Source organism: Chenopodium album, chromosome 15 (assembly GCF_948465745.1).
Source record: "Chenopodium album chromosome 15, dcCheAlbu1.1, whole genome shotgun sequence".
Lineage (NCBI taxonomy): Eukaryota > Viridiplantae > Streptophyta > Magnoliopsida > Caryophyllales > Amaranthaceae > Chenopodium > Chenopodium album.
The window spans coordinates 45,122,283-45,137,934 of record NC_137848.1 but is presented as its reverse complement, the minus strand read 5'-3'; the positions used below and the strand labels follow the sequence as shown (position 1 = coordinate 45,137,934).

At 33.5% G+C, this 15,652-nt stretch overlaps 1 protein-coding gene across 3 annotated transcripts; it reads right to left on the bottom strand.

The window, feature by feature from the left end:
* Positions 1–5,170: 5,170 nt before the first annotated feature.
* Positions 5,171–10,420, bottom strand: LOC145582325 (myb family transcription factor PHL5-like). Of its 3 annotated transcripts, none has more exons than XM_081639329.1 (8): positions 9,625–10,420; positions 9,269–9,525; positions 8,977–9,190; positions 8,820–8,896; positions 8,673–8,712; positions 6,198–6,255; positions 6,035–6,104; positions 5,171–5,796 (listed from the first exon to the last, which is right to left on the bottom strand). In XM_081639329.1, the coding sequence occupies exons 1-8, from the start codon at positions 9,875–9,877 to the stop codon at positions 5,587–5,589; spliced, it is 1,179 nt and encodes a 392-aa protein (XP_081495455.1). In that variant the 5' UTR covers positions 9,878–10,420; the 3' UTR covers positions 5,171–5,586. The 3 variants fall into 3 exon arrangements, with proteins under 3 accessions (XP_081495455.1, XP_081495456.1, XP_081495454.1); XM_081639330.1 differs by having other exon boundaries at positions 9,269–9,804; positions 9,914–10,420; XM_081639328.1 differs by having other exon boundaries at positions 9,269–10,420.
* Between the last annotated feature and the right edge of the window lie 5,232 nt (positions 10,421–15,652).

Here is a 15,652-nt window from a genome sequence, read left to right as displayed (position 1 = left end):
GAACAAAAGACTTAGTACGCTCAATTTGCACTCCAAACAAATGTTATTTCAAGTAATCAAATCTGAAAAATACAAAACAATTGAAACAAAAAAAAATTAGTAAAATTAACCAAATAAAAATAAAATTACATAATTACATTATGATTTAAGAATGAAAAAGTACAAAATTAAAAAGTTAGATAAGAAATTACCTTAGCAAACTACTCCAGTACTCCGTAGCATTGAATGATGAACTCGTAGGCCGTAGCTCTCGTCAAACGAGTCGAAGCAATTAGCCAATTAGCACAATTAATTGAATTAAACAACCAATTCAACCAGACAAGTAGACAACACCAATCAATGACTTAATATTTTTCCCCCAATGGTACAGATGAAAACTTAATAGAAAGAAAAGATTTAGATGAATAAAGTAGAGTTTACAAAGAGAATTATATATAAATTTCCTTTGAAAATTGAAGGATAAAATTACCGTTTATCATAATTATGTAGAAGAAGGGATTAATCTGACCGAAAATTGGATTGAGATACATATTGAAAAATAAATTTACCAACAAAAGGGGATAAAATTAAATTTATGGCAGTTTTTTTTTTTTTTTTGGATAAATCAAATTCACTTAGGAAAGTGAATATTTTGGGAGAAAAATTAGGGAGGAAGAAGGTTGAACAACGAAAAATATGGAGATTGAATTTCTGAAACTCACGCTTCTTCCTTAGTTTTTCTTTTTATTTTTTATTTTTTTTATACATAATTATTTTGGGGCCTTTTCTTAAACAGAAGTTGGGCTTTTGGTTCGGGGGCCCAGGGCGGTCGCCCCACCTGCCCTGGCCATGCTACGGCCCTGATCGGATCGATCAGCTGAAACCGTTGGTGGCAAAATTCAATCCCATTGACGGTGAATAGCCGATCAAGGACCTGAATGCGGTAGCTATATAAAGAACTACTCCCTCCGTCCCATAATACTTGGGACGTTGGGATTGACACGTAGTTTAAGAAAACTACAAGTCAGTCTATTTAAAACATTTGTTTATTATACTACCTCCGTTTCGCATTATCTGCAACAAAGGAATATTTTATATCTCACAAATAATACCCCTTTGTTGCAGATAATGCGAAACGGAGGTAGTATAAAAGATTCTCTTTTGTATTTTTATGTTGTAAGAAAAAAATAATTGGGGTGGAAATGGGGTAGGTGAGGAGAGAGAAAAAGTGATTTTTTTATTTTTATTTTTTATTATTAGTAATCTCATTTTATATTTAGTAACATGTCTAGTATTGTGGGACGGATGAAAATAAAAACTGTGTCAAGTATTACGGGATGGAAGGAGTATCACTCAACTCTTTCATTCAGCAACTTTCTCCTTCATCAACTCTGCGGCTCTACCCACGAAAAATTAAGTGCATGCAACAATAATAATAATGCTATTATAGTATTATTAACCTAGCTAACAATGTTTCTTAGGCTCTATTATTTAAACCGAATATTTAGGGTAAACAAAAGGAATTATAAAAGTAAAAGCAAAAAAAGGACACAAATATATTTCAATATTTGATGCTCTACCAATTCGCCGCTTTCTTCACTACCACTACTCATCATGTGAATTACTCCCATAATATATAAAGCAATTACGTAAACTTCCATTTACAAACAATTATTTAATAAGATTTGTGGAACTTCAAAGGACCATTTTGTAATTTTGAATTTAAATTAAATAGTAATGACATTTTGGAAGTGTATTCAACTCTTGTCATGTCCAACGTCGATATCGCAACTTGTGTTCATATTTTTTGATTGTGACTTCGATTGATCACTTCTCTATAAGACAAAAATTAGAAAGAAATATTGATTTTTAATTAGTAATCCGTATTAATTAATTATTCCTGTTGTAAACTGCTAGCTACTAACTATGATAAAATCAATGATGGTTTTATTAATCATATCGTACATATTACATACAAACTACAAAATTATTAAACAGAAATGGCAATGGACCACACAAAGTTTAGTATTATTATCATTTGGTTAGTTGTAGGATTTTACTATTTTAGTGATGGTTTAGGAACGATTCGTTTTTTTTTAAAAAATGAAAAAAAATATTTCTTAACGAAACGTTAGGAGACTTAGGACTGAATCTAGGGTAGGAAATAGGGACAAAATCAGTAATTTTAAAGGTGTTTTTGGATTGCATATAATAAAACGTAATAATTATTATAAAAAAAAAATAAATAAAATAAAATAAAATAAAAAACAATTATACATTTAAAGGGCTAATTGTCTAACTTTAAAAAGCTAAAAGTAAACACATTAACCATTAGCTATAATAATACTAATCATATGGATTAATGCGTAATAATAGTTATAATAATATTATAATTAAATCTTTATGATTGTGATTATTATTATTATTATTATTATTATTATTATTATTATTATTATTATCTCAAAAACAAAAGCCATACAACCTACAATAAATTAGTGGGAAGCCGAGATACAATCTGGCCCCCCACTCCTCTAGCTATTGCAAATCCTACCCTAGTGAAGATATGAGCTGCAGCACGAGCCCCAATGTCTTGCGTCGTCGAGAACCTTTGAATCCGCTTCAGTAACGCAACAGCCTCTTTCTCTAATTCCCCAAGCGAAGAAAAGGAGAAGGGAATGAAACCATATCCAATCGCCTGACATCGAGCTTCATACTTAACCCGCTTCCGATGAGCTGCATCAGCCACAACCCGCCCAGGAATGAAGTCAGATAGCCCTGACTGTGTCAAAGGAGAAGACCCTGTCAAATCAACACAGACATCGCGACCACGATCCCATGAATAAAGTAACACATCCGCGGGTCTGAGGGCCTCGTCGTTCCCTCCGGCCAACCCAATGTCAACCTCTTTTCTCGCTGAAATCCCAGAACGAAAGCAAACATCAACAAGGGTATCCCGAACAACATTATGCCGATGTTTAATACCCACAATACCAGCACAAGACACTGCGTGATCACCGAAAATATCTCCAGCAAAAACCCTCGAACAAGCAGAGCACAACGTCGAGATAGAGAACAATGGTACACCCAACCGATAGGACAACACACAGCGATAAGTCTTGGCGTTCATCGTCTGACCCAACCCTGAAATAGGAACCGCCCGAAGCCAAGTAGAGGTGTGATCACCTTGCTGTGATATCCATAATGCTGATTGTCGAGGAGTTAAAGAATAAGCAGATTCTGCAGAAGCGGTAACCTTTGTGAAATATATATCTGCCAATTATTATTATTATTATTATCTCAAAAACAAAATTCATACAACCTACAATAAATTAGTGGGAAGCTGAGATACAATATGGGCCCTCACTCCTCTAGCTATAGCAAAGCATACCTTAGTGAAGATATGAGTTGCAGCACGAACCCCTATGTCTTGCGTCGTCGAGATCCTCTGAATCCGCTTCAGCAACGCAACAACCTTCTTCTCTAATTCCCCAAGCGAAGAAAAGGAGAAGCGAATGAAACCATAGCCAATCGCCCGACAACGAGCTTCATACTTAACCCGCTTCCGATGAACCGCATCAGCCACAACCCGTCCAGGAAAAAAGTCAGATAGCCCTGTCTGTGTCAAAGGAGAAGACCCTGTGAAGTCGACACATACATCACGACCAAGATCCTATGAATAAAGTAACACATCGGCAGGTTTGAGGGCCCCTTCATTCCCTCTAGACAACCCTATGTCAACCTCATTTCTTGCTGAAATCCCAAATCTATAGCAAATATCAACAAGTGTATCTCGAACAACATTATATCGATGTTTAATACCTACAATACCTGCACACAACACCGCGTGGTCGCCGAAAATATCCCTAGTAAAAACCCGAGAGCAAGCAGAGCAAGGCATCGAGACAGAGAACAATGGAATACCCAACTGGTAGCACAACACACATTGGTATGTCTTTACGTTCATCGTCTGACCCCTATTGCAAAAACCTATAGCTATAGCTTTGCGTTCATCATTATCATTATTATCATTATTATTATTATTATTATTATTATAACAAAAACCTACAAAGTCAATCGATTTACAAGAAATTAGTGAAGAGCCGAGATACAATCTCGGCTCTCCCCCCTATAGCTATAGTGAATCCGATCCTGTTGAAGATGCGAGCAGCTGCACAAGCATCAATATCTTGAGTCCTAGCAAACGTCTGAACCCGCTTGAGCAACGCAACAATATCCTTCTCTAATTCCCCCCAATGAAGAAAAGGAAAAAGGAAGAAAACCATAGCCAATAGTCTAGCAACGCACCTCATACTTGTCCCGATTATTATTATTATTATTATGAAAGGATTATTATTAATAACTTTGGTTCCTCGGCATTTTTTAATAATTAATTCTCGATTTGTCTAATTCACTATGTCAGTGGTTGGTGTTAGAAGCATAAAATTCTTTCTGAATAAGGATCAAGTTGACAAGAGAAATATGCATCCGCGCTATAACGCCTACTTGACAAATTCTTTTTTTTGCAGTTTGTCAAAATGTTAAATGGCCAGCCAACAAAGTATAAACCATTTTGAGGTTAAGTACTTAGCTCAAAGGTTAAGTACTTAGCTCAAAGACAGACTTGAATACTAGAGTTGAAAGTCTCTAACACGACCAAGAACACAATTGAAATCAATATGACACAACATAACTGAAATTGATACGACACGAATATGAAAATTCTGAGAGAAAATACAAAGTCATCAACACGACATGAAACCAATATAAACACAGAAAATTAAGCAATTAGGTTACATTTTATACATAAAATGAATACGATACCAAACACGAACATGACATGCCTATTGCCAACTTTACTGAGTTGGCTGCATGTAAGCATCATCGGCGTTAAACAATATAGTCCTAAAGTATACGAAATGATTAAGAAATTAAAAGTTAAAAACTAAACCGTGAGTATCATAGAAAAATTATTATGTATAACTTCAAGGGTTATGAAAATCTTAAGTCTTAATAGATCCATCTTCATTTAAGCAAATTAGTCGAATTTAATAAAAATTAGTCGAATTCAAAGGAGAAAATTAATCATTTTGCAAGATAGTTTATACAATCACCTTACACAAAATACAGAATAATGAACTTACAAAACGATTTCCTAAAGTATTCTTGTTCATGAGTTGAAAAATACTTTGCAAAGATAAGTGATCATTATGTAATAAATCAAAGAACTGGCTGTCACAAACATTTTGCTACCTTAAATCGAAAAGGAACTAATTCTGTACTTCTTATGTCAAACTTAAGCTTGTGACTAAAAATAAAAGTACCCTAATATGAAGCAAAAGTAAAGAAAGAGGGGAAAGTTAAACTAAAGACAACAAAAACATGTTGGCTTGACAAGATGAGCACTAAGCTACACTCAGCAACACAGTACAAAGCATGCCATCATCGCCACTTTGATCATAGGTAGCGCGACCCCTACTTTTCCACCTCCAAAGCATTTGAATCCACTCGATTTGAAAATCGTAGCTCCGGCCTTTAGCAGCAATATGCATGGCTCTCAATCCTTTAAGAGTGAGGAATGGGAAAATGAGGCTGCATTAGGTTAATAAGCTAACTAGTCTTGGTTTGGAAGTTGTTACATCCTGAACCTTCTTCACTTGAAACTTGAACATCGTCGAGGCTAAACGTGGGGCCATTTGGAGACATGTTATCTGAATTTTGATCTCCTAAAAGAGTCTGCCTTGTCTTCTGTTGCTGATCAAACATCATTTTCAGCTGTCTTCCTTGCTCTTCGATCCTCAACTGCAAATTCCGCTGAATCTGATTTACATTGCAAAACCAAAAATATTATTGTTAATATTTTGCTCATCATCATATTTAGTCCTAAAACACGGGGAAAAAAAAAAAAAAATCATGGAGAAGTATCTTCATGGTATACAAAAGTAATAAACCACACTTTCATTTTTCAGCTACAAACAGTTAAAACAAAGAGGCAACAAAAACTCATTTCAGGAATCTCATAAATGAAAGGCAGATAGTATCATATTAGGAGCTACACCTCTAATTGTTCATGGAGACGCCTTTGGACATCCAGTTGAAGTGATAAGGCCTCTTTGAGTTGCACGCCACTACATGATAAATACGAAGGTATAAGCTAAGCAAACATTTTACAAATAATGATAAAAAGTTTAAAATTTTCTAAGGTTAGTTGAAGGGATTACTCTTTAATGTCAATTTGTGTAACATCATTCAAGCTGCTACCACTCCTTCCTGATTTTCCTGCAACAGAGTTGACAGAATTAGGCTAATCGTAGTAACGTGAATCTCCTTATGTTCATCCAAGTCCAATGGATATACAACAAGTAATTAAAATTTGAACGAAATAGAGAAAGTCAATATTCATCCAACTGATAAACACCAAGTGACCAAGAAATTATTATTTGAAAGAGAGCAAGTCTTGGATGAGATGGTTTCACAATAACTTAGATGCGAAAAGTACAAGTCTTATCCTAAGATAGAAATTCAACTCAATCACACAATCACTTATTATGAGACCGTCTCATACTAGATATTTCTTCTAACAGATGAGCCTTCAGGTAACATCACCCGTTCATCAAGCATCCTATGTCCGACACGTATGCTCAAAAAACACACAAAAAAAATATTTTTGAACTGGTCCCATGAAATAATTATATTCCATTCTTAATTACGAGATTAACCAGCTCCAATTAGTAATAAACAATGTGATGTGGGAAGCACTAGTTGCATAAGTAGGCAAATAATTAACTATGCATTCTTTCTGACAAAATAACAATTTCAACTCCTGGAACAAATTGACCTTTAAAATAACCTGGAGAATGGTGCAATGCCAACTAATTGCGAATCTGTGTTTTCCAAAACTACTATAATTGATAGCAACCTCCTGACCTTATCAGATGGGTTCAAGAAAGTTTCAATATTAAATTATCCACAACTTCCTCTTTTAGCTTAGTCACTTTCCTTTTGGCCATTTCTCACACAGGGGATACATGATGCGCGCATTATCTCATATAAAACTGCTCCAATAATTATAATCATTGTTTTATACATACACCAAATTGCAATTACCAAAAACAATAACATGGGATGATAATGTAGTACATAACATGTATAGCAGGAACTAGGAAGATCATCGGAAATGCATTCTATCAAGCAGTATAAACAAAGGCTAGATCTTGAAATTACAAGGCATACTTAGGAAGAGATTTCAGTATGTTATTTTACTCCAAAATTCACATTATTCATCAGATGTAAGATAAAAATATAACATGTGAGTGCTGCAATATACAAGGGAAAATTAAAATAAAGGAACATTTACCAACTAGCTTAGATAATCTACTCTAGGTTGATTTAGAGTTGGTAAACAAGTAGTTTCAAATAGAACTGGTTCAGTTCACGTAATATTCAGAATACGAGACATATGGTTCAAATGTGATTCTTCCATACATACTTATGCTGTCAAAAAGTTTAATATGAGAGCAGAATCAATATTACTCATATTGGATTTCAGTTTGATTCTGTTCTGATCAGACTAAATTCGTTTCAGACTTTCAGGATAACTTTGATTAAGATATTTACAAGTTACTTCTACTATATGAAAGTGAAATGGCCAATTTCACCTCAAAATCCTTGAATCTAGTGCAAAAACGTGCAAAAGAACATTTGTAATGCAAGGTCAATATCAGATTCCACTAGCTAGCTTCTTCCTAAATAAGAATATAATTGTAGCGACTAGTGAGCATATAAGATTTCACAAATGGTTGGTGAGCACCAATAAGGGGCTAGGTTTAGCATATCAGTATCTAAAGCAATAGAATACGGAGTGGGTCAGTAACTAAAAATAGGAATGGATACTCTTAGGAAGTGTCTCAATAATCAAAATTTTGAAGATAATGAAGACAACAGATTCTTATTTGATGCCATTAAAAGCAAAGAATCAATTTTGTCTTAAGGATTTCTAAAAACCTAATGGAAACAGGCAAACAGCACTAACAGGCATTTAAGTAGACTCATTGGTTTCTTTTTCGACTGGAATGAGTTTAGTGCTCAAACACAAGCAGCAAACTCCCAAGGTGCTAAATCTGCTAATCAAATATTAAAGCTCTAACATGCATGCATCTTTTCCCGGACAATGGCACCTTAAATATGAATCATGTCTCACTTACAATGAGCACTACTTCTACATAAGATAATCCTGACCGAACTTTGGGTTTGTTGGAAGGCCAGGATGCCAAATCAGAGAAATTAAAAAATAAAAAAGCGTATTGCGTGAGTGGGCACATGGAAAACACGCTTTGAAGCTCTTGGTCCATACATACATTGAGTTTTTCACTTATTCAACCAATGTCTCGATATGCTGATCTTATTAGTCATTGATTATCAAAATATGGAAAAAAATAAACTGATGATTAAGTGTGAACTCTACCCTAAATTCCTAGCCTGTGACAAAGCCTAAGGGCTTTGATTGACAAATTGTCTCTATTTTTCATTTCTAAACAGCAGAATATGAATAAGCATATAGTATAACTCAAGCTATCACCAATTCACCATACTTGTTCACAACCATAAAAATAAAAAAGAAGATACAAACCTAACACTTGGAAGTTGGAACAATACATACGTAATTTATATATCATCTTGAAGAACACAATATTTACCTTCAGTAGAATCGGGCATGTATTTTGCAATTCGATATTTCTGCAGGAACAAGGAAAAAAAAGTCAAAATCCTGGAAGTATATATGTATACATAATTATCTATGGATTGATCATGAATCGTAGATGCATTCTGTTAAGTATTAATACCTGTAGATGACTTTTGACATGAAAGATGGTCAATCCATCAGAGTTCATTAGTTTCAAAATTGCCTTTGGGGTTGCCTCTGAAAATCAAAGCAATCAACTGAATATAATGATGCATTCTTATCATTAATGGAGGAGTAAATAAAGCAAAAAGACTTACTGTCAGCCCCACCAAGACGGCTCACACACTCCACAAATTTCTCATGAAGTTCTGTTGTCCATCTAATTCGCGTTTTGCTTGAAATAGCAGCTCCAGACGAGAAAGAATTGCCAGAATTCAAGGGCAAAACCCCTAGAGGTCTAAGCACCTGTTTTTCTCCTTGAGAGGAAAAGCTGAAATGACCATAAGGAGATTCATAAGATTTGTCCAATATCTGCAAGAAGGAAAAAGGATAATAAATAAGAGTTATCAAGAACATATCACAGCCAAATAATTAGAATTCAGAGCTTACTCTAAAATCCTGCTTCTCATTTATAGGAAAAATATAGTTTCTGCCATCTGAATTAGCATAATCAACAAGCAACTTATTCTTCAGCTGCTGAATATGCTCACTTTCTTGGAAGTTGCCACATGGACTAGCATAAGTTTTACCCGAAGCATAAAATTGACTCTGATCACCATAAAGTAGAGATTTTGCAGCTGTTTCCAACGTAGTTCTGGATTGTGATTCATTCGCGTCTTGTTCTGCTAATTGAGCAGAAAATCCTTCTGTAGAACATGGAAATGATCGATATTCCAAATCATAATTCTTTGAGCACTGAGAAGAAAAGGTCGGGCTGCTGATTTGGTGAGCATAAGGAAGGCTACCATATCGTTCAGCTGTAGAGAAATCAGGGACTGGTGATCCAAAGCAGCTTATAACAGTGCTTGAAAGATTAGCAGGCAAAATATTCTGAGGCTGCGACTCTACCCCTCCTCCTCCCATGCAAGAACCCATGTTCCAAGGCTGCCGAACACTAATAAACTGGGAGTCCCGGCTCCCAATTTCTGTCATACAATCATTAATAACCCCATTAGTCTGCTGAACTTGTTCCCGAAAGTCAATCTTTTGATTGCTCATTTATAATGACTTGAAAGAACTAAAAAAATCACCTACTCAAAACAAAGACAACACCAAGAACTTCTTTATCTCTAAACTGCTTAATATAACAAAAAAAAAAGATTGTAAATATCAATCCTTGTGTCTGTGAATTACATTTAAAAAGGAGCCATACGCAGAACACACGCAAAATTAATTAAAAAAATGAAGCAGAAAGATAAGCAACGCCACTATGATAAAGTTGTAATAATGTTTCTGCCACAAAAAACTTTCTTATGTTATTCCGCAAAACTTTAAATGGAAGCTCTGCCAGCTTATATACCAAGACCATATCCTGAAGGAAGGCCAATGAGCAATGGTCCTTGTCAATATGTAGTAAATACAAGTCTATACAAGATAAACAAGTCCGCTAATGGTGTTGAGGTTTTCAATATTATATTGAGAAGGTTTCGTGTGCTTCCAAACCATCTCAATCAACAATATAAAATAAATTTGAAAAATAAAAAAAATAAAGTGGAAGATACTAACAAAAATTATACAGATTAAAAAAGCACAGGGAATATGGGCTGCCAGGGGGAGTATACTAGTATAACATTTTAAAGTCAAGTCTTTAAGCATTGGAAGGTCGAAGAATCTTTAAAGGGCCAACATTATTTCGATAATGTTGTAGGAGATACTGGCATAAATTCACACCTATCGATGATCCATGATTATGCCCATCATGGATACTCAGAAAAATAATAACAGCCGATAATGGAAATTTAGAGGATAAAATACAACATATAGGAGCATATGGTTCCTAAAAAGAGAAAGCATACCACCACCCCTTTTGTTAGTAATATAAATAAAATCCACATATTCTTCAAGTCATGAATATAATAACTATCCTGCTTTCCAGAAACTTTGTACCTCAAAAAAGTAGAATACCTGAAAATTTCAAGGCAATGGTAAGTACAAGTGAGTACTATTTAGCTAAAATGGAAAGGAAGTACAATTGAACGCCTTAAATGGTAATGCATATTAAAGATGTTCATGTACTGTTAGATAGAATCGCTGCTACATTATCTACAAGATTTGTTCTGGAAACATTTTTATAATGGAAAGACTGAGAAGGTTTATCACAATAAACAATGAAACAAAGCCAAAACTAATTCAAATTACACAGTCCATCTCCTACGTGTACAGCATTTGCAAAGCTCAAAAATACAAGGATAAGTGCCATTCCTAATATAACTTGCCAAAATAGCATGATAAAGATTAATATATAAGCCAATTGCTTGGGACATAGAATTTTATTTTACTACTCTTTCCGTCCCATATTAGTCTATACATATTCCTATTATGGATAGCCCATATTAATTTATACACTCTTTTATATAAAATTTCCGCTTTACTTTTTCTCAAAAGTTGGGCCTCTCCCACCCACTTTTTTTTTACCACTCTCCTTTATCTCTGTACACATACTTAATGTATATGTTATTAAGGACAGAGAAAGGATTTCCGTGACAACAAAATTTGAAATAACATTTTCGTGTTAGCCTAATAGCGTATTCCAATAAATACGAGTATTAGAATATAATCCTCAATCCCAATTCTATTCCATGATGTGTAAGAATTACATTCCATACTATAATTTCATTATTCATAAACCTATTGATTCTTATTATCATCTCGTATTTTTTCATTTAGTGTCTTATAAAAATATGTTACATTCAAATGCTTTTCCTCCTTAAAATACACAAATGTAATCCTGATGTGAGCTCCATCAACAATCAAAAAAAGGAAGAGAGAACTAAAAGTAACAAACATGTTAATAAAGCCCAAACTTTTGAAAACTTCCTTTCATAGTTACCTCACAATATTTTTATTTTAAAAACAAAAAGTGATAGAAGTTTGGTAACTGGCATGGATCTTGGAGTCATAATATTTTATTCCATCCAATATTTCTTAATACTTTAACATTTGTCACAAAACTTATGTATCCTTCAAATTCCATTTCAAGTTAATACAGTAAGTCCGTAAATACTTTCTTCTGGAAAAACTTCATTGTTCACTTTCCATTTCAAATCAATACTGTACCTACTTTCTTCTAAAAAAACTATTACCAAGTTAAAAATTAATAGTAATAAAGTAAACTTTTCAATGGGTAGTTGAGAAACAGACACGGTCCATTATGCTAGCTCGTCCTAGTTAGTGTAACGCAACAGTGCAACACCAAGACATGTTTCATAAATTCCAGAGAGGTAGAAAGCAATCCAATCCAATCCTCTCCTAAGAGAGAACAGGTGCAGTGGCATTTTGGATAGGCGTTATGTATTTTGCATATAATTACAGTGATATAAGTTTGTAATGGTACTTCGGATGATTGTGGTCAATATCCCTTGTAGAGTGTGGTGAACTGGTGATACCTCAAATGACTACTGGTCTCTAAATTCATAACTCCGATGTTAAAGGGTTATGAATTCAGGAGTTATCTCCGATGTTTCAAATATCACAAGGTACCCTTATAAAGTGATAATACAGTATAATTGAAAAAATCTCCACTTTATATGTCCCCATACCATAAGAAGAGCTCAGAAGGGTACTAGCTAAGTAACAAGTAAACATTATAGCTTGGCACACTCAAAATATAATCAACTCATACTAGCAACCCACATAAAAATAGAATGAGAATCTACGATGAAGAAAACAAGTATCTAAGGACATTCCTTGAATTAAAATATCATCTAATAAACATTTCGAATATTTAAAACAACGGCCCTTGAAGTAAACTTAAAACACACGAGTACATGGAAAATACACTTTTTTTTTTTTTTTTCTAAATACTCAAGTATCGTAATTATGCGACTACACTATGATACGACATACAACACATTTAAAGTCCTAATTATCAATGCTTAGAGATGACAATTTCATACTCCCCTCCCCTCCCCTCCATGGACTCCCAATTTAGTTTCATACCAATTCTTCCAAAGCCCAAATAATTGTACTACAACCACAAACGTATTTAAGTACTCCCAATTAGAGTATTGTGAATTCGTTTTCGTTCAGCGTGTTGGATCGTACTGTCTACTAGGTGTTATTTATCTTCTATTATACTTCTTATCTACATATTCAATAAATTAACATTTGTTTACTTATTACATAACTCCCTCCATTCCATCCCTTTTTGCTTCAATTTCCTTTTTAGTCCATTTCTTGAAATCTCATACTCCCTCCATCTAAGAATAATTAACACAATTTTTGTAAAAAAAAAAAAAAAAAAAAAAAAAAAAAAAAAACAATCAAACTTTGCTTGCATGCGGAAGCACTAATTTTAATTAAATGTTAACAAAAATTATTAATAAAAAAAAAAAATTATATTATAAAACTTTGTATTAATAACTATCTAATAACATATTTTATGTAAAATATATTATTATGGTCAGAGAAAGTACTACGTACTAGTTTTGATTGTATAGGACCATAACTTCTCTTAGACCAACTATATTTGATCCCACCACTTTTCTCCATCAATTCCTCTCAACCAAAAATTAAGAAGTATAAAAGTGACATTACCCCAAAGAATCAAACAAAAAAGGACAAATACAGTAATTACACTCTTACTTAAATTTTTAATAAGGTCTCACTATAATATTTTCAACATTTTTTAACATCCACTGTTTCAATTAAAACAAATAATCTCCTTTCACATCTATATTCCAAATAAATCAGCAATTAATAATCAAACAACTTAGCCAAAATTATAATTATGTGTCATAATAAAGGTGAATTTTATTTACGTGAAAAATTATCTTATCTTACATAAACTTATTAGACCTTATTAGAAAGCCGTAATGTCAAAATTCTTATAAGGCAAAGATTGTACCCATTGGGTGTGTTTGGCACTAGATTTTGAGTAGCTTTTAGTGGTTTAACTTATTCAAATCGTTACTTCAAAAAATATGAGTGTTTGCAAAGTAGTGGTAAGTATAGAGTTTAGTGGTTGGAGTAGCTTTTGTGACTAGTCAATAACTACTTTACCAAACACTCTTAATAATCAATTATTTATTTAAGCTAACACCTAACTACACACCTAACAACTACTATTACAATTAGCACTACAGCTACATTTTGCCGAACACGCCCAATTATCTTCTTTAAGCTTTGTTTTTTGATAAAATAGCAATTGATAAACTCTGCATATTGATGAGTGTCAAAACTAATTTTTATTACGTATTATAGAAAATAAAAGTATTTAAGAATATTTTATAACAACAAAGTCAAAAGGGGTAAAACAAACAAATAATTTAAAGAAAGCATAAAAAAAAAATAAAAAAAATAAAAAAAAACCTAATAATTCTCTGGGAATGTAAAATTGGAGCTCTGACTGCACCTCAGAGATAAAGATGAAAATCATTTCATGGAGGAATCTATTCCATGATCACAAAAAGAGGAGATTTAGAGATCATTGGAATCGCGGAAACGACGACTAAATTGCAATTGGTTCCACCAAAAATTAAAAATTGTAGATTGGAAATAATTGAGGGTTTAATGTGTTTGATATTACACACTAATGTCATTAACAATAGGTTGTTGTCGAATCAAATCCAAAATTGGCTTTTTTTTGCAATTTAGAAAATTCGATACTCTAATAACCTAATTTTACTTATTCAAATTCTCTCTTTTACTCACTCTGCTGCAGAATTTGGAATGATCAGATTCTTCAATTTTGAGAGTGAGAGTATAGGTGGAAATGTGGAGTAACGCCGTTTCCGACAAAAATACGTAGTAGGTATTCCTTTGAGATTCTAAATAATACTCCCTTCGTCCTTAAAAATTTGACCCTTTTAGATTAATTTCGCGGATATAAAGAAATTTAAATAAAAACATATCGGAAAGATAAATTTACATAGGGCTTGTAAAAAAGTAAAGAGATAAAGTATTAAAAATACATGAAAAAACAAAATTTTATATGGGGAAGCTAATTTTGCACAAATATTATTGTAAATTGGTGGGTATTTTAATGCAAATGGGTCGATTATTTTGGGACTAAAATTAAGCCAAAAGGGTCGAAATTTTGGAGACGGAAGGAGTACATTTTTTTTTTTTAATGGAAAGAGGTCTTACCAAGGTGGAACCTCTCATAGGTTCTTTTGACTCGAATTAGCGGATTAGGTACTTTGGGAGTGGGGGAAAGGGTAAAGGGAATCTCCACCTCAATTACCTCTAGTAGAGTTTAATCCCACAACCTCAAAGTTGGGAAAGACAAAGGTCACCATTAATCCATTGTATGTCAACGTGAAACTTAAGGTAAAATATAGTCTCTAGAGTATAACCTAAAAAAAAATAGTGTCTCACTTTTCAAAGCAACCTTTTTTTTTCACTCATGTTCAAATTTAAAACCCTACTCATATTGTAGTCCCCCCATCATAACAATCGCAATATATTTTTTCATTCGTTTTATAATAATTGCAACACTTTCTTATTTGGTAAGGACTCACAACTACGAAGTATTTTATTATTTCTCTCTCCAACACACCCCCCACTTACAATACTTTTTTTTTTTTTTTACGATTTGTCTCTCCTACTAACAATTTAATTGTATCCGTACTAACTATACTTTATATCTCCCAAAAACTCCCTCGAAAGAAAAGGCGTTGTAGACACCTAATTGTGTCTCCCCAAAAACCAAATCCAGTGATGAATATCTTTCACGTCATTGATTATCGAACGAAATGAAAGTGTGAAAAGTCTAGTGATGCGGTTATTTTTAATAAAAATACTTCTTTCTGTTTTCGAAAATATTCCTTTTCG

Excerpts from the sequence above, each read along its gene's own strand:
- LOC145582325 (XM_081639328.1), bottom strand. The coding sequence starts at position 9,877 with ATGAGCAATCAAAAGATTGACTTTCGGGAACAAGTTCAGCAGACTAAT. Across the intron at positions 8,897-8,976 it reads CCGTCTTGGTGGGGCTGACA|AGGCAACCCCAAAGGCAATT; the intron begins GTAAGTCTTTTT and ends TTTGATTTTCAG. Across the intron at positions 6,256-8,672 it reads CATGCCCGATTCTACTGAAG|GAAAATCAGGAAGGAGTGGT; the intron begins GTAAATATTGTG and ends ACTCTGTTGCAG.